Source organism: Salvia miltiorrhiza, chromosome 4 (assembly GCF_028751815.1).
Source record: "Salvia miltiorrhiza cultivar Shanhuang (shh) chromosome 4, IMPLAD_Smil_shh, whole genome shotgun sequence".
Lineage (NCBI taxonomy): Eukaryota > Viridiplantae > Streptophyta > Magnoliopsida > Lamiales > Lamiaceae > Salvia > Salvia miltiorrhiza.
The window spans coordinates 24,270,218-24,292,388 of NC_080390.1; the positions used below are offsets into that span (position 1 = coordinate 24,270,218).

The 22,171-nt window shown below is 36.3% G+C and overlaps 2 protein-coding genes and 1 long non-coding RNA gene across 3 annotated transcripts; 2 read left to right on the plus strand and 1 right to left on the minus strand.

Moving 5' to 3' along the window:
- Positions 1-959: 959 nt before the first annotated feature.
- On the plus strand, positions 960-18,189 carry LOC131019513 (valine--tRNA ligase, chloroplastic/mitochondrial 2). The gene is made up of 27 exons (XM_057948061.1): positions 960-1,171; positions 1,450-1,537; positions 2,033-2,159; positions 3,693-3,776; positions 4,381-4,475; positions 6,169-6,280; positions 6,520-6,574; positions 7,123-7,175; positions 7,264-7,331; positions 8,381-8,456; positions 9,432-9,515; positions 10,209-10,357; positions 10,439-10,556; positions 10,636-10,752; positions 11,014-11,234; positions 11,713-11,802; positions 12,356-12,467; positions 13,374-13,484; positions 13,642-13,779; positions 13,897-13,947; positions 14,027-14,139; positions 15,111-15,255; positions 16,502-16,606; positions 16,702-16,803; positions 16,910-16,982; positions 17,084-17,250; positions 17,738-18,189. Exons 1-27 carry the CDS (start codon positions 1,024-1,026, stop codon positions 17,873-17,875), a joined length of 2,940 nt encoding a protein of 979 aa, XP_057804044.1. The 5' UTR covers positions 960-1,023; the 3' UTR covers positions 17,876-18,189.
- Positions 18,190-19,368: 1,179 nt separating this feature from the next.
- On the minus strand, positions 19,369-20,062 carry LOC131019514 (uncharacterized). The gene is made up of 2 exons (XR_009100317.1): positions 19,734-20,062; positions 19,369-19,647 (listed from the first exon to the last, which is right to left on the minus strand). It is a non-coding gene; the product is annotated as an uncharacterized LOC131019514 (long non-coding RNA).
- Positions 20,063-20,694: 632 nt separating this feature from the next.
- Positions 20,695-21,794, plus strand: LOC131023187 (uncharacterized). Its single transcript, XM_057952733.1, has 2 exons — positions 20,695-20,907; positions 21,000-21,794. Exons 1-2 carry the CDS (start codon positions 20,695-20,697, stop codon positions 21,792-21,794), a joined length of 1,008 nt encoding a protein of 335 aa, XP_057808716.1.
- Positions 21,795-22,171: the final 377 nt, after the last annotated feature.

A 22,171-nucleotide genomic window follows, 5' to 3' on the forward strand; every position in this document is an offset into this window, starting at 1 on the left:
AAGATCAGGTGATACCATCCTATTGAAAGAGTGGCCCGCCCAATCTATAACTGCCACGTGAGCCCTAAAATTGGATAAAGGAAAAACGAAGTCAACCTACCAGACGTGTTGGAAGAGGTGTTAAGAATCAGAGAGGGGTGCATTAATTTGTTATCTAAAGGAAATATTAAATTTGAACCGATCCTTATCTTTAACACGCGCCTCCGGATTAAGTATTTAGGATATCAAACAAAAGTGTATTACCCTAAATACGTATCCTATCTTGGGTTAATATAGGCTACCAATTATTGATGTAGTTCCTCCATCCCACATGCAAAATTTTTCGACACGTTCTAAATTTATCCACAATAAATCTCTTATATTTTATTCATACTTTTTCAACTTATTTGCAAAAAATTTCTTTATGATCTACCTCTCATATCAGAACAAAATGAAATATAAACACATTCAATTAACATTTTTTAAAGGCTTAAAGTGTTTTATGTCCCGAACTTTCAGCGTTTTCCATAAAATATCCTGAACTTTCATTTTCTTCTAAAAAACCCCGAAATTTCATTTTTTTTTCTTTCATAAAATGTCCCGCTATACAAAATTTGAAGACTAAAAGATTACAAAAAAACTCCGAACTTTCAACGTTTTCCAACAATGATGGCTTCTAATATGATTTTCCAACAATGATGGTCCCCAAAATATTTCATTCAACGAGATAAGTCATTTTTGCGTTATTGAATTTTGCATAGCGAGACATTTTATAGAAAAAACTAAAAATTTGAATTTTTTTAGAAAAAAATGAAAGTTCGAGATATTTTATGAAAAATACTGAAAATTCGGGACATAAAATACTATTAATCATTTTTTAAATTACATTTCATAAAAAATGCCGTATGTGTTTGCGGGAACAGAAAGTATTTTTTTTAATAAAAAAAATTAAATCAAATTTCAAAGTTTTCCTAGAAAATGAAAAATAAAAAACTAACTTACAAAATCTGTAGGCTTTCATCGCAGTGAAGGGGGAAGCTGAAAATGGCGGCCTCCAATTTCTCTCTCTTATCTTCTTCTTGCTCATTACGCATCAAACTTAATCCACTCCTCTTCTCCACGCAACCACGTCGCCGTATCTCTCTTTCTCGCTCTTACTACTTTCGTTTCAGAAACGTCCGCTTCACTACTGGTACTATGGATTCGTTTTGTTTGTGTATTTGTTAATGTTGCTGTATTTTTTGCTTCAGAAGCTGGAAATTCGTCGCCTTGTTTATATATCATTGGAATTTAGGAATGTCATTGTTTTTCTGTAATAATCTTCTAGTACAGATAGGATTGGATGCTTGTTTGAAGCTGGCTCTAGTGTGTTGCATTATTTGTTTTAATCGCTTTGTAGGTTTATTGTAATTCGGTTCATGAATTTTATGCATCTGCATTGCTTGACTTTTTTTTAATCATTACTTTCAGTTGCTGGGACGGGGGATAGCGGTGTATTTACATCACCGGAAGTAGCAAAAGCTTTTGATTTTACGGCCGAAGAGAGGATATATAAATGGTAATTCATGTGTTTGTTTATGCTTCTGGTAGTTTTGAGTTTAATTCCAAGTTACATTGCAGATGAAACGAGGAAATAATATTTGTTCTGCCATTCTGACGTGTAGTGGTGTAAGAATGGAAAGAAGAGGAAGGTTTCTTGGTATTAAATGCTTCAGAGAAAAACGTATAGCGTTTGAAGAACAAAATACAATGTGCTGATGCTTTAGTCTAGTGTTTGTGGCATTGAATATTGTATTGTCATGCTGATTCTTCTTTGTCTTAATACTTTGAAATAGAAAGGGATAGTACAGGATAACTTTGATTGGTTTTTGGAAATGACTCCTCACATTTACAAGTTTAATTGTCAAAAACTTCCGAAGTTATTTCTTAATGAATGATGAAAATCTCATCTCAATCGGGCCTTATTAGTATCACACAAAATGGCTTTCTTGTAAACTAACCACATTTTTCTCTATGCTAATTTTAAGCTTTGACATCCCTGTTATGGATTTAGGTGGGAGTCTCAAGGATATTTCAAGCCAAATCTCGAGAAGGGAGGTGATCCTTTTGTAGTTTCAATGCCACCACCTAATGTAACCGGCTCGTTGCACATGGGACATGCTATGTTTGTCACTCTTGAGGTTGGAAAATGAAGATGCCTTTGACCTATATTTCTCCAGTTGCACTTTCATCATAATTACTTTTTTGAAATTTTGTTCCGGTTTCCTGGTTAGTTTGGTTCCTATTTTAGTATGTAATATATTACATAGTCAAACTGTTAGTAGCCTTAGGTTATCTCTGTCTCTCTTATATTGTCCCAATGTTACTAGCCTTTGGTTTTTCTCTCTCTCTCTCTCTCTCTTATATTGTCCTAATGGTACTAGTCTTCAGTTACCTCTCTCTTTCTCTCTCACTCATCACTTCTGAGGGTCAGGATATGTAATTTTGGCTTGAGCTGTACTCAATCTTTGTTGTGTTATGTGAACATTGACCACATTGTATCCTGGGAATTTAATGTTCATTTACCAATCGTCTCCTAGAATAATTACTTCTCAGGAGAAGATTCATTGAATGATTAGTTTTAACTTTTAAGCATGGAAACTTCCAATGGCTTGCTATTGTTAAAGAAACAATATATACAATTGTTGAATATGCATATAAATTCTCAATAATTAAATCAGCATGCTTACCGGTATCAAATAAAGCAAATATTGCCCTAAACTTCATAATTCTCTGTACACCCTATAGGTTTGAAATACCACTTTTTCCGTTCTTTCTGTTTTACATGTGACAAGACTAATGGTAGATTCAAGTGGTTGATTTGCCAGAGCCCTTACTTTTTATATTGTATAGTCAATAATGATATTTTCTCTTAACCTGTATAGAGTTTATATTTTTGGTTTCCAGTCAATTACTAAAAAACTATAAACTGTTGCTAGAGAGTATTGCAGCACTAGTTATCTGTCGACTAAGGTCTAACATATCTAGTTAGGATGTCTTTTTATTTAGTGCACATTGCTGATGTATGCACATACCATGGCTAAAAGCATTGTTCTTTTAGGTCGCCTTTTCATTTTCTTTTTGGGTGGGGTGGGTGCCGAGGGAGTCAAATTTGTAACTATAAAGTGAATAATATGTGATAGCATTTGCCTTACTATACTTTAAGCTTGGAAATATGAATACTTGAAGTATTTGGAAAATAAAGATAGTAAACGACCTTAAAGTTTCCTATTATTGATGGGTTTAGCTTGTGTATTGTCTGCTCCTATTTCATCACTGTCTACAGTATTATCTGCTTCTATTGTCAGCAGGAATATGTTTTATCTTTCTATACATTCAGATCAGGCATATCATTCCATATTGCTATAAAGATCGACGCTTAGTATGTTGCTGGATTATATGAGAATAGTTTGTAGCCTCATTGTTTCTGTAGATTTTGGAACTTTTGAGCTTTCGAAAAAAAAATGGTGTTTTAATTTACAAAAAGTAAAGGGAAGTTTGGGCTATGGTTTCATGGCTCTCTTTTGGCTTTCCTTCTTTTGCTATTCATCATGTAATGCTATTTCTTTTCTATGTCATTTAACTAACCAGTTCTCCCGCACACATAACTAAATGATTTAGCATTTAAAAATTGCACAGCAACATCTTCCGGATTAACTCTGTTACAAATGTAGGATATAATGGTAAGATACAACAGAATGAAAGGGAGGCCTACACTTTGGCTTCCTGGAACTGATCATGCCGGGATCGCAACCCAGGTTGATGCTATATCTAAAACTTCTGTTTTTCTGTGTATATAAGATCAATGAGTTTTGTAGAATTTCTTCTTTTAGCAACAGTTTTTCTTTCGAAAAAGAAACTTAATCCCAGTTTTGTTTCTCAGATTCTAGAAATTTCCAGGACTATCAGGTTATGTGTTTTATTTACATAATTTTGTTCCATGAATAATAATAGGATTGTTGTGTTCTAGTTTGTAGCATTATAGAGTGGTTAAGATCGTGCTGTTTAGTTATTCAAGACAGTGATCGCATGGGATGGTCAAGGGGTCCTGGTTTGAGTTATTTGTCCATCTCATCTTCAATCATTTTTGCTTTTCAGTGTTATCAACTTTTCCCATAAAAATATGTATCCACCCAGAATTTCTTTTAAAATACTCCTAATTATTGTCAGCTACTTGTTTGTCAGTCCCCAACTTTGACATCTGGCTGCACCAGTGGCTGTACTTCGTAAAAACTAGGCCAGTGTCATCTGTCACTTACATTTCTTTGCGAGTATGAGTTACTGATTCCTGTTGGTCTGTAAGTTTTGAAAAAAGAGCTATTCTGTAAATTCTTGTACGGACTAACTTCTCTTTACTTTCAGCTGGTTGTGGAAAGAATGCTGGCTGAGGAAGGAATAAAGAGAGCTGATTTGGGTAGAGAAGAATTTACAAAAAGAGTTTGGAAATGGAAAGAAAAGTAATCTATTCATCCTGCTTCCCTTGTACTATTTTGACCTTACTTTTTTGCCTGTTGTGCCTTTAATTTTAAATTTGTGAAATTTGTCAAAACCCTTGCTAATTTTATAAAAGTGGAAGTAAATTCTTGTAAAATGTCTTGTGCTGTTGATTTGCTAATCTTGTGCGGTTCTTTTCCTTGTGATCTTGTGTGGAATTTGTGAAATGCAGAACAAGTGACTTTTCATAGTTTTGAAAATTAACATGGATTTAATATTGCAAGTTTATTTATCAGCTTTGACATGTAGGCATGGCTGGTATGCAGGAATGAAATAGGAATGGAATGGTCATTCCTATGTCCATTCCCAATCCTATGGCTGGTGTACAACTTTTTTTATGGGAATCATCATTCCCGATGGAATGGATATTCCCATGAATATGATGAGATTAGTCATTCCTGCCCTCTTCTATGGTATTGTATATTCCACGAATATGGATTAGTCAAAAATAAAATTTGATTTCTTTTTTATTGAAACTATCTTTATTTTTTGACAAATTTAATCTCATCTAATAATAATATTAATAACAATATATATTAACAATAAAAATAAAAATAATAGTAATAAATAATGTAATATTAATAATACAAATAATAATAAGTAATAAATAGTATAATACATAATTGTAATAATAATAGTAACAGTAATACAATAAAAGTAATAATAATAATAAATAAATAATATTAATAGTAAAATAATGATAATAAATAATAAAATAAATATATAATTAATAATAATAAATAACTTTAACTATTACTATAAGTAATAATAATAATAATAGTAATAATAATATTAATTATGATGATAATACAAAATAATTATAATTATTTCTATTATTCTTGTTATTATTGTGTTAACTCCATTTCATTCCTATCTATTTGTTCCTTGTAGATACCAGTCATGGAATCCTATTTTTCATTCCATTTCATTCTCATTATCATTCCATTCCTAAATCCATTTCATTCCCATCTAATTCCATTTATGCATGCCAGCCATCAGTACTCCTTATTACCTTAATATACTTTTCTTTTTCCTTTTTTTTTTTTAACCCGTATTGTTGTGGTCATCATTGTCATTTATCTTTTCCGTATGCTGGTTGGCTTTCAGATTGTTGGTTTTAGTTCTTTCCCTTGGAAGGGGTGATGAATTGGGTATAATATTTTCACAACCTTTTTTTTTCTCATCCATTTATCCTCTTGTATTGAAATTAAGGAAGAGCGGTTAGAATATTTATTTATGTTCTTTTTTAATAATAACTTTCTTTGGGACCAATCTGTTCCATGCAGAACCATGAAAAGTACTTCAACTGCTCCTCCCTACTCTTGCTTGCTCATTAACTGCCCCAATTTATGTAAAGGGATCTAGGACTAGAGTTAAATAATCTACCAAATGCTTTAGAGTTTATCAGAATTGTATGCATGTGCATAAGGTAAGTGAGTTGTTTCCTTGGGTATGGTTAGTGAGATATCACAGTAGTTTGCCAATTCATTTTTTTCAATAATGGACGACCATGTGTTGCCCTTTTTGTGATGAGTTGTCTTATGTTAGTGTTACTCTAGGAACTTGCTGCCACTTCAAAGTTAGGTGATTCACTCTGCAGTCTCTGATTTTTCGTATTGATTCTAGTATTGAAAATGCTCATTGTCGTACTTGTAGATATGGTGGGACAATAACAAATCAGATAAAGAGACTCGGTGCTTCTTGTGATTGGACCAGGGAATGCTTTACCCTTGATGCTCAGCTGAGTCGTAAGGCCATTTTTCATCCAGTAAATCCTCCATCAACCATGCATTATTGATAATTGATAATATATCTGCATTCTAAGTCATATAACATAGTGAACTGTTTGGTTCAAAGCTATTATCTATTGGAGGTCTTGTTGGTTATCTACGCTACACTTATCTCCCTCTGCTACTTGCAAAGTTCAGTACTGCCTCCTATCACCTGCATTTAGTGTTTCTTAAAGATTCATTTTTGTACTGAAATTCACTCTTTCAACTTTTTCAGGAGCCTGTTGTTGATGCCTTTGTTAGGCTTCATGAGAAAGGTCTAATCTATCAAGGTAGGGACAATTTACTTTGGACCCATGTCATAGGGGTTGAATTATAACTTGCTTCTAGGGTGTCCAGTTACTCCAGTATAAGAATGCAATACTTCGACCTTGTTAGGAGTAGGTTTGTTTTTTCTCAGTGTATAACAACCAAAAAATGAAATGTCACGACTATTATTTTCTGCGGGAATCATCAGTTATATTCTTTAATTGTGGTCCCGAGAAGAATAAAAGCTATCACATCCTGACAGAACTGCATAAATCCTGACAAAATTAGTATAACTGCAAAGCCCCAATCTTTTGTTTTCTTTGTGGAGGACAAGTCAATCCAGAATAGATAACTTATTAACTGTTACAATCTAGATAACATTCTGTTAAGTGTATGAATGTTTTAGTGTACTGTTTAATAATTAAGAGATCATTAGTTTTAGTTCTTGTTAATACTCTAGCAAATAACTTTCGGGATTAATGTCTTACCTTTTGGTTTTACATTTGTTTCATTCTAATTGGCCTTTTGAATTTATGTAATTGAAATGCCTATAACAAATAGATCATTACAGGATCTTACATGGTAAACTGGTCCCCTAAATTACAGACTGCAGTTTCTGACTTGGTATGCAAATCATGACCTTTTTTTCCAGTTTTTACCTCCTATCAGCATCTCTATTGTTTCTTTGATGTGTGATCAATCTTTCTCTTAGGAAGTGGAGTACTCAGAAGAACCAGGTGCTCTATACCACATTAAGTACCGTGTTGCTGGTGGTACAAGGTATATTCATTAACAAATTATTGCTGATCAATGAAATTTAGTATTGCTTCCAGTTTATGGTTCATGAGGTTCCCCTTATAAATGTCTGTCTTAGACTTCATTTTAACATATGTGTATATATGTGTGTGTGTAGTTTCTCTGGCTGCTCAAACATCTAGCATTGTTTATAATGATATTTTACCTGCAGAAATGTGTGGACTTGGTTTGTCTTTTGCTCAACATAATTTAGTTTTAATAACTTTATTATAGCAGTGTTTCACTCTAGACTAGAGGTTATTTTGGCTTCTATTATCACTGACCCCCCTCGCCCTTTCTTACCTTCTGGTTGGTTTTGAAACTGCCCTTGAAATCTGTGTCATTCACCTAAGAGCATGTCATATTGCTATTTGGTGCCTAGTAATTGTTGATTGCATTTCAAAATGTTGACTTTGTATTCGACTTGGCATGTAATGCTATAACTTTGTGTCAAAGCTCAACTAATCAGGAGCCTTTATTAATCTCAAGTGTCATTATTGAAAAAACATGCAAAAAAGTAGATCACAACAAGTGCTCAGTGAATGGCAACTAGAATAGTTCACTTATTATTGCATGAATACACGCAGGCCGCATATCTGGCTACGATACCAAAAATTATGTATTGTAACATTTCTGCCTGATAATCTTCTACTTATGCTCGTGTCAGATCTGCATTAAATTTGTGTCTAGTATCCTTCCATTCTTTTATCGTTGGTTAAAAAGGTTTAAGTATTATACTCAATGTTGGAATTAATTCGTAAATGCTCTATGTCCAGATGAAGGATTTGTAGAAAGGAGTGAGCAAATAAAAATGTTTAGTAGGAAACCTGAATTCACGTGTCATCGATGAAGTTGGGTATTGAATCTACTAATTGATCACCTGATTCTGAGAAAAGGAAATAAATTAGGAAAAGAAGTATATTCCGACATGAATCAATATGAGAGCTTATTGTAATCCTATGAGGATTAGCGTGCAGCAGCAACCTACATATTTCATTCTCTTAAAGCGAAGAATTTTCTCCTGTACATCACAGGGATGATTTTCTGACAATCGCAACTACAAGACCAGAGACTTTATTTGGAGACACAGCGATAGCAGTGAATCCTGAGGTAACTTTTTATTGTTCTGATGTATATCATCAAAAAGTTCCATGAATCAATTTTTCGTTTGCTGCATAGAGTGATCCCATCTGAAGTGCATTACTTTGGGATACACTAAATGTAAATTCCTCTTCTTGGATTACATATTTGGAGATTCATTTTGGTACATGGAAAAAGATTCCCACATACATTTTTCATGTAATGTCTCATAACAAAAGGCTAGTGGTAGGTGAATCTCAGTAATGGATGCTATTTTTGGAAACAAGTCAGTCTACTGATATATTCTAGTTCCTTTTATCCTACTGTGCTAGTTGGTACTTGGACAGAACCTTCCTCCCTTCCATATTATTTACCCTGCAGATAATTTCTATCCTCAATAACTATGCCTCTCCATAAATCAACTAATATGTGAAAATCAAGACAAGCAAGTGGTAGAATCATGGGACTATAAATATTTTGAGGGCTTGTTGCTTAACGCCTCACAGACTAACTGTCCTCCTTGTTGCTTCTAGCAGAACTCAAATGTTTTTCTTTATATTTAAAGCGGCATATAAGAGGTACTTGACATTATAAAACACATATAAGAAGGGGCCATGTGAGTGTGTAATGAAACTAGACAAAATTTAGGGTTGCCTTTGGGGTCTGAATCCATAAATATTCTAAAATTGTCTCCCTAACAGATTTAGTTAGACACTTGTAGATGTCTTTATAATCTGTATGGGGTCAAGTTATCGAGTTATCGTTATCAAAATAAATATTTTGTTTCTTATTCCAAAAAGAAAATCAGTATTTAATTCAACTCTATAGGTGGTCGCTTAAAGCTCTTGGCCGTTGCCTGTTGTTTCCACATGCATAACTCAGATTACTTTAACATTTGAGCCCCCTCCCCTGAAAATAAAGTGGTTGAAGCATTTTTTTAATCTACATTTAGTTGCTTTGTTTAGTTTATGGTCTCATCTCAAAAAAAATGTTTATGTTTCTCAGGATGAACGATATTCCAAGTACATAGGGAAGATGGCTATTGTGCCAATGACTTATGGTCGGCATGTCCCCATAATATCTGACAAGGTAAAAACCTTCTGTCATGCTTGCAGTAGCTGCTGCTGTTATGAACCTTAAGCTACCTCCTTCTGTAGATTAGGGGAAAATATTGGTGTTCAATGGTCAAACTTCGGAAATATGGGCGTATGATGCTATTTGTTGTATTGTATCATATATAGGGTTTAACTGACTAATGACTATATTAGGACAGGTTAGGAAAACTGGACCAGTGCTCATCTTATAGGCTGCCTTATAGTATCTAATATTTTATAGTTGTCTTCCATCTATAAGACTCTTGTATATATATTTCATCCTTATGTAATTATAATATGTGGTGAAGGTGAATTATTCCAGTATCTTTCTGATTTTGAACTCACTGGTTGGAAGCAAGTCAATCCTGTGAATAGAGAGACCTATTTCCTTTCCTTCCTCCTGTAATCACTCGTGGTGAGGCTGGGAATTTCTGTTATCATGTTGTGTTTGACGATAAAACCAATAGCTTGATTGGTATTATCTTCATAAAAGTGGAAATTATCTACTGATAAGTTGATTTGCATTCTCTTCACGACCCAATATCTTGTTTCTCCTCTTTTTGGCTATAAGCTTATTGAGTAGAAATAAATAAAGAAATGCTTGTGTGATCTAGTCAATGTGACTCATTCTTTCGTACATGAGTGGTGATGTCCTATTTCTCTATATAATTTTTTGTGGATGATGCAGTATGTTGATAAAGAGTTTGGAACTGGTGTCTTAAAGATAAGCCCCGGACATGATCACAATGATTACCTACTTGCTCGGAAGCTTGGTCTTCCCATTCTTAATGTCATGAACAAAGATGGAACACTAAATGAAGTTGCTGGTTTATACTGGTAGTTTTGAGATTAGTGTCAAACTGCTTGAAGTGGCATACGACTTCCTATTTCTTCTAATTAATTTTACTGAAATGACAGTGGTCTTGATCGGTTTGAGGCACGAAAGAAACTCTGGTCAGAACTCGAGGAGACAGGTCTAGCAGTGAAAAAAGAGGCCTATACCATGCGAGTTCCTAGATCGCAACGTGGTGGAGAGGTGTGCAAACTATTAGATATGGGTTTGCTTGAAGATGCACCTTTCTATCTTCCTTCTAATGCAAAGTTTCTTTTATCAGATAATAGAGCCTCTAGTAAGCAAGCAGTGGTTTGTGACAATGGAGTCCCTGGCAGAGAAGGCTCTGCAAGCAGTGGAAAAGGGAGAATTAACCATTATGCCTGAAAGATTTGAGAAGGTATGTAACATTAGTTAACTTTTTCGTGTGCTCGTCATTTGTTTGTTTAGCCTTATCTTGTAATTCTCAATTCAATGTCAACTGCTAGCTTTTGAAGCCATTGATTTTCTTGATGTTGCCTCGTCTTAAGCTTTAGCTTCTTACATTGCTGAGCAGACCTAAGACATTACTCCTTTAATTTCTTTTAATTGGGTTTTTAAAAATTTAGTTATTTGTTTGAAGTCGGAGTAGTATTCTCACTTGTGTATGTTATGGTTATAGATATATAATCACTGGCTATCGAATATCAAGGACTGGTGTATAAGCAGGCAATTATGGTGGGGGCACCGCATTCCAGTTTGGTACATTGTCGGTAAAAAATGTGAAGAGGACTACATAGTTGCTAGGAGCAGTGAAGAAGCTCTTGAAAAAGCTCGTGAAAAATATGGAAAGGATGTTGAAATATATCAGGACCCAGATGTTCTTGACACCTGGTTTTCAAGGTCTGTTGTCGAGCAAATCAACTGATTGCGATTGTCCATCTTATACCTTCCTTTCTCTGTGCAGTGATATTTCTTCTTCTCAAATTTAAGACTGTTTGAACTTAGAATAAGTTATAAACTACCCTGAGTAAGAATGTAGTTTGAATAGTACCTACTACAGTTTGGTGCCAAAGCAGCTGGCTATTCTTATAAGCAATAGTATTCAAAGTCTTATCATATTTCATATAGAATGAAGAAGAAATTGCATATATCGATAGAATATTAATTTTCTGTTGGCAATTTCGCTTTTATCATGTACTGCTGCGTGTTTTCTGGTACAACGAATCGTGTTACTTGGGAGATGTTATTTTCTTAAATGCTTTGCCAAATTATTTACATCTTTACATGTTGCTCAATTCTTCTGTTTTTAGTTGTCCAAACTGTTGGTAATATGCCAACTAGCGAGATGGTCAAACTAACCCTGTTTGTTTTCTCTTAGTGCACTGTGGCCTTTCAGCACTCTTGGTTGGCCAGACGTGTCAGCAGAGGATTTTAGGAAGTTTTATCCTACATCAGTTCTTGAGACCGGGTACTGACACCTCTGCTTGTGCTTTACCTGTACCTTGTGCATATCTTTTAATTGTGCAATTTTTACAAGAAGACCATTTTATGTACTATAAATTTTACTTTTGCATTTATATTAAAATGAAAAACCAGTTACAGACTTACAGTTACCTAGTATCAGATAAAACAGCAATGGCAACTCATAAAGTTTTTTTATTTTTTATTTTTATTTTTTTATTTTTTTATTGCTTTCGACTGCTGCAGCACATAGAAGAGTCTCTATTCATTAGAATGACATTATTTTGTGACCACAAACGTATATCTGGCACCAGGAAATTATGTTATGATTGGTATTCATCTGATCTTTTGTCCTGACAGTAGCACATCTTAGTTTGATATGGGCGCTTCATAATTATCAGCCAGATTCATGCTCCTGTAGTGATATATGTGAACCCAATAAACTGGTTTACTCAGTCTTCAGAAACTATGTTATTCTTACTATTTCTGATTCTTTTCTCCCTCTAAAAGTGACTGTCCTTTTGAAACATAAAGACAATAGAACTGCTTCATTTGAACAGGCATGACATATTGTTCTTTTGGGTGGCAAGAATGGTGATGATGGGGATTGAATTCACGGGCACAGTTCCATTTTCAAATGTTTACCTTCACGGACTTATACGAGATTCTCAAGTAAGCAGCAGAGTGAGGCACAGGATGATGCCTCACGAGGTTATGTGTCATTGATTCTAGTGCCTCTTTGATAATTGTAACCATCTGCTATTAACATAGCCTTTTAGCTTGACTGTGGGTTCATAAATCCTTTTTGTGCTACAAAAGCTTCTGCATTTATCTCTAATGCAAGTCTGGTTGGTGTTAGTTTAGCATTTATTCAGTATTTCTGTTGCAAAGTCAAGTTTATGCTTCTCTTTCGTCTGCTCTCTTGCTCTTACTCTAACTTGATTCATGCTCTTAAGAACTGGGTCATATGCTTTGATGTATCAGTATTATGTTTCCCTTTTCCTAATTTTCATGATGAGCCATGACAAAATAAAACGGACTAGGCAGGAAAGTTACTTTAAAGGGTGTATAGATACAGCTAGTCATGCAGGTGAAGCGTTCAGAATGAGAAGAAATATTTTTATCACCAAGATGTTTGCTCCCTCTGTAGATCCAATTTAAATCAGGATGGAGTATTGATTGAGTTTTTATGTGTATCTTTATATTCTTTTCTTTGAAATAATAAATGATAGTGGTGCTGCTACCCATTATTTTTTACGTTGAGTACTTTGGAGGTGGGCAAATGCTTTAATTTTAGCTTCTAAAAGTTGATTGGGATAATAAATTTGGGCAGACTATAAATTGTGCTCGTGGGCAATAATTAATTAATTATTAATTACTATTTGTTAGTTAGAGGTTAATCAATTTCCAATATATTCAACTCCAACTGTGGTTTATTAATCCCAATTTGGATTTAATTTGTGCGGACACACATGAGCGTGCCTCATTTTAAAGTCATATTATGAACTATTTCTAGATCAGAGAATATAGTTTACTTTTGATAGAATATCCTTACTGATGGTATTCATATTTTTGTAGGGTCGCAAAATGTCTAAAACACTTGGAAATGTTATAGATCCACTTGATACAATCAAAGAGTATGGTACTGATGCTCTAAGGTTCACTCTTTCTCTAGGAACTGCTGGCCAGGTCGGTTTCCTCTAGATATTGTCATCATATTAGCTAATGTCGAATATTATTATCGATGCTGTGTAATGGTCGGAAAACCTGCATATCGCTGTAGAATATGTTTCAAGTCCCAAAAACTGTCTGAATGTTCTCTTATTAATTTTTATCCTGTTCATAGGATCTCAATTTATCAACTGAAAGGTTGATTTCAAATAAAGCTTTCACCAACAAACTGTGGAATGCTGGCAAGTTTGTGTTGCAGAATTTGCCTCCTCAAAGTGATTTATCAGCTTGGACAGCTATTCAGGACTATAAGGTTCTTTGATCTCTTAATTTTCCAAACAGCGAACATTGCTCATCGATCTGGTCCATGCTTCTACTTTGTGCTATAAATATATTGACGATTCTGAGAATTAAGGTTGTAATTTTGCAGTTTGATGAGGAAGAGTCGCTGTTCAAGCTACCTTTACCAGAATGTTGGGTGGTGAGATATAATCATATGGTGGCATTATTATAATGTTTGAGCATTCTTTCACTTTTCTAATGAAATGTGATTTATGCAGGTGACAGAGCTTCATATGCTGATTGATGCTGTCACCATGAGTTATGACAAATTTTTCTTTGGAGATGTGGCCCGGGAAATTTATGATTTTTTCTGGGCTGATTTTGCTGATTGGTACGTCAAATTGTTTTGATTTGTCCTTGTTTTTGTTTTAAGTTTCCCATCTCAAAGTAAATGGGAGATCCACAAATCATTTGAATTGGCTGCATGAATCCTCTTCTAACTGCACCTTATAAGGGGCATCACTGAACATCAAGTTTAGATCCTTAACCTCATGGGATGTAATTGCTGAGCTCTCTCTTTGAAGATCATAGATTGGACAACAAAAGTGTGCTTTGTTAGCTTTATTTATCTCTTGATGTGTGCATTAAGATTGAAGCAGATCCATGTGTTCCATAAGATGTAAATCATTACATTGACAGAAGCTGGTCTGGGAATTGTAGCTCAGAAATCTTGAGATGACATTTGTGTATTGTAGAGGGTGTTTGGCTAAGCTTATTTTAAAGAGCTTATAAGATGTAGTTTCTTAAGAACTTATAAGTTGTCCAAGTGTTTGGATAATTTTGCTTATAAGCTAGAGAGAGAAATCATTGTTAGACAAAGAAAATCGAAGAAAGATGAACTTGAGAGGTGTATGATGAAAATAAAAATTATAGTTGAACAATATTTATAAATTAATTGTTACATATAAGATTATAAAAAAATAAGTTGGGGTAGAAGAACTTATTTTTTGGGGAGCTTATAAGCTCTTGGAGCTTATTTTAGATCTTGTAAGCTGTTTTAGGAGCTTATTTTACCAAATACATTGAAGGAGCTTCTAAGGTTCTAAACAGATTATAAGCTGTTTTAAAGAGCTTATAAGCTCAACCAAACACCCTCTTAGTTGAGGTTTAGCAACAGTTTAGACATGCCTTCATTCTGTAATATTTTTGGTTTTTTGCTTGTGTTGCTATTGCCTATGTCTTATCTCATGCTTGTACATCTGCATAAAAATTTCTTTCAATGTTTGTCGCCCTGCCAAATGCTTTTGCCATTATTTCTGGTTTCTTCCTTTTCACCAGACTCGCGCTTACTTTTCTGGTCAGGTATATTGAAGCAAGTAAAGCCCGGCTTTATAGAGCAGATGCTTCAGCTGCTTCTGTTGCACAAGCAGTTCTGTTGTATGTCTTTGGATGTATACTGAAATTACTTCACCCATTTATGCCCTTTGTAACGGAGGAGCTCTGGCAGGTAAAGAAGTCTCAGATTCGTATAGGCATTTCTCAATTTGCTTGCAGAATTATCCATAATATTATAAGGAGCTATTGCACAACAAGATGCACCGCCTCATCACTCACAATAACTATTGGTTGTCAGAATTTTACATGCCTCAGTTTCATGCTACAGTTATGCCACAAGGAATGCAGTTTAGCTATTTCACACAGAGCCCCAGTATTATAGGTCCTTGATAGAACTGTATTGCTAAATTATACTCCCTCCGTCCCCCAATTTAGTATCCATTTGCGAATGACACGGGTTTTAATAAAGTGGTTAATTGTGTTGTGAGTGGAATAAGGGTCCCACCTTTGTGAGAGTGTTAAAGTGAAAGTGGATTAAGTGGCCCACATTTTATAGGGTTATGTGGAGTACTTTTACTAAAAATAGAAAGGGATACTGAATAGGGGGGCCGACTAAAATGGAAATATGGATGCTAAATTGTGGGAAGGGGGGGAGTACCTTTAAGCTTTTCTGATCTAGCTGTTTGAAACTGGTCATAGTCTGCTATTGGTCACCAAAACAACATATTTTATTCGCAAAGGCAAAAGAACTCGCTTTAGTCCAAAGTCTACCTCATTCTTTATGCCAGGCGCATGCTGTACTATTTCAGCATTAAAAAGTTCTGAAGATGGATTGATATTACATTGGATTAATATTACATTTTTTATTTGTTGTAAATATATCTTTCAACTAGTATTATATCCTTTGTTATGTGGACAATTCAGATATATTCCCAGTATTTTTCAGCTGTGCACTGGCATCAATTCATAGCTTAATTGCTCCGTAGAGCCTCTAGGGTGCACTCTTTTTTGTTTTTCCGAGGAAAAAAACATCTGCAGCTCACTTAGATAAGAAACATTAGAGGTTTCAAATTAAATTACTCAGGGAACACACTTCTGGTATAACCGGCTTTAAAATATCTACATCTCTAATCAACTCATTCACAGAGTCACCAGTTTGGTGATAACACTATAGTCATACATTAGAGCTTCATTGGCCAATGTGTCTCTTCTCAGTAAAGGAAGTATTCATGTTATAATGCTGTTCAGTATTTGCAAATAGACAAGTCTCACCCATCAGATAACATTTCGGGCTGGAAGTCTAGATGTTCAAACCTATCCGTGTTATTTCTCCTGATTTTTTTTCTTTTTTTTTTTCTTGGATTGGAACTCTGCTGTTTGACATATGACCCCTCTATACATTTGTATTCTCCAACCAGTCATTACCCAACAGAAAAGAAGCTCTTATAGTATCAGCTTGGCCATCAACTTCTCTTCCAAGGCAAGCTGAATCCGTGAAGAAATTTGAGAATTTACAGGCTTTGGTAAGTTTTAAACATTTTCTTATTTATCTGGTCATTGAACAGTCATAGGATTCTGAGGATCTGGCTGATTGTTTGCATCTTTTGTACGATCTCAGACAAGAGCAATTCGAAATGCACGGGCAGAGTACTCTGTTGAACCAGCAAAGCGCATATCTGCATCAATTGTTGCAAATTCAGAGGTTATCCAGTACATCTCTGTAAGTTGGCCAATTCTTCAGTCTATATAGCTTTTGTTATTTGTTATGCAATTTTATCTATATGAATTCACATTATGTCCATTTTGTGGTACGAATCATGATGCAGAAAGAAAAGGATGTTTTGGCTCTTCTCTCTAGACTGGATTTGCAGAATGTAAGCTTTACCCAATCTCCCCCAGGTAGCTCTTGCCAGTTGCCATCAATGGAATCACTTTTACGTCTTGTGTAACCTCGCTTTGTTTTTGGCTCTTACGATGTTTTGTCATGAAATGATTTCCAGGAGATGCCAGTCAATCAGTCCATCTTGTTGCCAGTGAAGGTTTAGAAGCTTACCTTCCACTTGCTGACATGGTAGATATCTCTGCTGAGATGCAGCGCCTTTCCAAGCGCCTAGCTAAAATGCAAACCGAATATGATGGACTTATGACTCGCTTGAGTTCTCCAAGTGTAAGTAGTCGAAGATCATTATGTTGCGCTTTCTTTCCTATTTTCTTTTTCTTTGGGAAGAAATTTTTTCCTATTTTCTAGAGCCCGCACAGATTATACCTGACCATGCTTATGCACTAAAATGGATCATAACAAGTGAAAAATTCAAGAAGTCTAGTTATATATACACACACTTGTAAAGTCAGTTTTCTTCTGCATTTACATACTTAAAATGTTGTACAAAAACTCGTGGTGCCATGTAAAAAGCTGTTACAATGGCACTGTAAATCTTCTCTATTCGACAACAGAATCAATTAGCAGAAAATAGATTGTCTTTGTAGAAACCACACGTAAATGTCATAGAGAATCACATGTCTACCATTCGTGTTGATTGTTGATGACTTCCATTTCTTTCCTATGAATTGCTTTAATATGGAAAGCGCAATTGCTGTCCGTTGAATGCTGTTAGATATTTGCATTCAGTGACTCCATAATTGCTTATCTACAGTTTGTTGAGAAAGCTCCTGAGGATATTGTTCGTGGGGTTCGAGAAAAAGCAGCAGAAGCAGAAGAGAAGCTAACTTTAACAAGAAAACAGCTAGCCTTTCTCCAGTCCACAGCTCTCGTGCCAAATCAATCTCAATGAAGTCGATGGAAACAAAGAGAGTGAACTGGTACGATAATTCCAACCCATACTCGATTTATTCCATAGCACGTCTAGTAAAGATAAGACAGTGGATGGTCTAATTTTCTTGCCAAAAGATCAAACCTTATCGTCGTCCTAGTACAGTTTGCTGGGATTTCTCAAACAGCACCAAAGTTGTTAGTGATCTACTACTAGGGCCTTGCCTTGAAATAGAAAAATGAATTGATGTACAGTTATTTGGTTTCCAAAGCATGAAATGTGTAGCACATATGAATGCCAGTGAATGAAGATCTAACACGTCCCCTTTGTTAAAATACTAACTTTTACAAAGCTTTTCAATTTTTCATTCGAAAGCAGAAAAAAAAAATCAATCCCTATGAATTATGCTCCCTCCGTCCCGCTTCAAATGATCCAAAAAAATTAGGCATTAAAATTAAGAAATATGTGATAAAGGTGTAAAGTGGTGGTGGGATAACCAAGTCCAATTTTATTTCTAAATTTGGATTAGGTCATTTGAAGTGGGACAACCCAAAATAGAAATTGGATCATTTGAAGTGGGACGAAGGGAGTAGAAATGATTGTGCCATCTAATGTGATCTTCTTGTGGAGCATTGGAGGAAATGAGGAATAATTTTTTATCCTCATTTTATATATATATATATATATAGGGAGAGGATCATGTGCGAACTGATGAACAACGATGTTCATGTGCGAACCAATGAACAAATACATAAAATACATGAACAAAAACGCATGAGCAACGATGTTCATATGGAGAACCATGAACAAATACATAAAATACATGAACATAAGCACATGAACAACGATGTTCATCACATGAACAATGATGTTCATGATTTAATGTTGAACAATCGTTGTTCATGTCCAAATAAAGGGCTGTGATTGGTTCCCCATTCTCACAAAAAGATGTAATTCTCACTTGATCCCATCCCTATATATATATATATATATATATATATATATCTTTGCAAATTTATGTATCTGTATTCACGCTTAATTTAGTCTCGTTAATCTAATTAATTATTTCTGTATTTGTATTCGAAATAGTTTATGTTAATTATTTTATTTTATGTTGGCAAGAAAAAATGTGAATATTTTACTTAGATGTTCGTTTTTTTGTTACGCTTGTTCAAAAAGTTCTACGTTAAATATTTTATGTTAGCAACAAAATTCAAATATTTTATTTAGTTGTTCGTAAAAAAATTACGCCTGTTCGAAATGCTTTATGTTAAATATTTTATGTTAGTAAGAAACATTCAAATAGTTTATTCAGGTATTCGTAATTTTTTTACGCTTATTCGAAATGCTTTATGTTAAATATTTTATGTTAGTAAGAGAAATTCAAATAGTTTATTTAGGTGTTTGTAATTGTTTAAAGCATGTTCAAAAATGTTTTATGTTAAACAAACGAAAAAAAAAAATCAGATTTCATAGCAGAAAGGAAAATAAAAGCGAGTCGCCGAGAACATAAATAAACAAAACACAATTTATAAATGAACAGATATATTCAAATTTATTGGACGCATAATATCCCCAAAATTCCAAAATTGCTCATTCAATTTAACGAAAAAGAAAATAGCAGTGCACATTATTGCCAAAGACTAGATTTTGCATTTTCAAATTTCTTCAACAAACCAAAGTTGAATTCGCCGCCTCCACCGCTGCCAAACCCTCGAACCTCGATCGATGAAGCCTACCTCCTCCAGGTGTGCACAATCCTCTACCAACAATAAAATTCCCCAAACGCAAAGCTGAACACCAAAATCACAAATCAATTAAAATATGAAATAGAGATAATTAAAACAACAAGATCTCAACAATTGTCATCTCGTCGTACTCCTTGGTCGGCCGCACACCGAATTCAATCACTCCATCAGTGCAACCGGCGAATTCGCTCCCCATCATCACATGGCGGAGATGGAGGCGGAAGCGCTTCGCTGCGCCGGAAGCGATGAGAAAGGGAGAGAGAGAGAGAGAGATAACGGTGAAAGAGAGACAGAGGGGTGGCTAGGGCATGGTGATGGCTCCGCCAATGGTGTTCAATCGAGAGAATATAGGAGATGGCAGGGGAGCGTGGCTGTGGCGGCAGAGGGAGGCGGAAGCACCTCGCCGCACCAGAAGCAGTTTTGAACAAGAGAGAGGCATCGGTAAGAGAGAGAGAGAGAGAGAGAGAGAGAGAGAGAGAGAGAGAGAGAGAGAGAGATGGCAGAGTGGGAGGTTGTTTCTCAATGGCAGTAAATGTTGGAGTAATTATCGGTTCTTCACTCTTTTGTTGATCTACAAAAGTTACTCAAATACCCTTTAGTAATTAGAATGTAATTTTCGACAATTTTAATTGATTAAAAAATCTATAAATTTTGTTAAATCATAGGGTTAATTGCATGAAAATACACGAACTTTAGTCACTTTTTCATTCTGCACACCGACTTTGAAATTTACATTTTAAACCATGAACTTTGCATTCGTTCCATTTTTTCCTTAAAATTCACCTCCGGCCATCGGAAATCTGAGGTGGCGCCACGTGTATGTGACACGTCATTAATGTGTGCTGACGTGTCTAATATTCTCTCTCTCTAATACTCTCTCTCTATCTACTTCTCTCTCTCTCTTTCTTTTCTCTCTCTCTCTCTAATATCCACCACCGTCGTCACAGCCGCCTCAGCCTCAGCCTTCTCTCTCATCCCCATGCACAATCGCTGCTAAACCCCTATTATCAAACAAAATTATGGAAACGAGGAGATAGATCTTGAATGGTGTGAAGACATTGTTAATCGTTTCATAATCGGTCCGCTATGATCATGGCGGACATAGTGAAGCAGATCCTCGCGAAGCCGATCCAATATGCGGACGAGGTGATCAAGCTTGCGGATCAGGCGAGTTTCATGAAGGCGGAATGCGGGGAGATCAAGGTCAGGACCGAGAAGCTCGCCGGCCTCCTCCGCCAGGCCGCGCGAGCCAGCGGCGACCTCTACGAGCGCCCCACGCGCCGGATCATCGACGACACCGAGCAGGTCCTCGACCAGGCCCTCACCCTCGTCTTCAAGTGCCGCTCCAACGGCCTCCACCGCATCTTCACCATCACCCTGTCGCCGCCTTCAAGAAGGTCCAGCAGCAGCTCGACAACTCCATCGGAGATGTCTCCTGGCTCCTCCGCGTCTCCGCCCCCGCTGACGACCGCGACGATGAGTACCTCGGCCTGCCCCCCATCGCCGCCAACGACCGCGACGATCCGGAGAGTGTGGAGCACATCGTCAACGCCGGCGTCTGCCAGGTGGTGGCGAAAATCCTCAAGGAAGGGCACATGAAGGTGCAGATTGTGGTGGCGTGGGCGCTGTCGGAGCTCGCCGCCAACCACCGCAAATGCCAGGATCCCTTCGCGCAGCACAACGTCATCCGCCTCCTCGTCAGCCACCTCGCCTTCGAAACCATCCCCGAACACAGTAAATACGCCATAGCCAGCAAGCACTCCATGAGCTCCATCCACTCCATTGTTATGGCGAATTCAACCCCAAAAAGCAGCGACGAAGGTGAAGAGAAGCACACGAGCGTTACCAATCACCCCATGGACAACCAAATGCCTAGCCAAATGCACAACATCGTCACCAACACCTTGGCGATGAAATCCACCATGTTGCCTAACAAAGGCGCCGCCGGCTCCCCGAGCCACTCCGACGCCGGCGAAAAAAGCGGCAAAGTTAGTAAGCAGCAAAACCAGTTCATCAACCACCACCACAAGCACAAGATGGTGCTTGTGGTACGGAAGAAATCTGGTAGATGGACTCCAAACCCTACGGCGACGTGGAGACGGGTCTCGGCGGCGGTCCGTGCGGCGGCAGTGGCGGCGGCGGCCTCGAGTTGTGTGGGACGAGGGAAGCGCGGGGACGGAGGTGAATATTAGAGAGAGAGAGAGAAAAGAAAGAGAGAGAGAAGTAGATAGAGAGAGAGTATTAGAGAGAGAGTATTAAATATTAGACACGTCAGCACACATTAATGACGTGTCACATACGCGTGGCGCCAAAAGGTGCCACCTCAGATTTCCGATGGCCGGAGATGAATTTTAAGGAAAAAATGGAACGAATGCAAAGTTCATGGTTTAAAATGTAAATTTCAAAGTCGGTGTGCAGAATGAAAAAGTGACTAAAGTTCGTGTATTTTCATACAATTAACCGTAAGATCAAGTGGTTTTGATGGAGGAGATTTATTCTCTAATCTCTATAGATAGGTGGTTTCTTTGTTGAACTTGACCATATATATATATATATATATATATATATA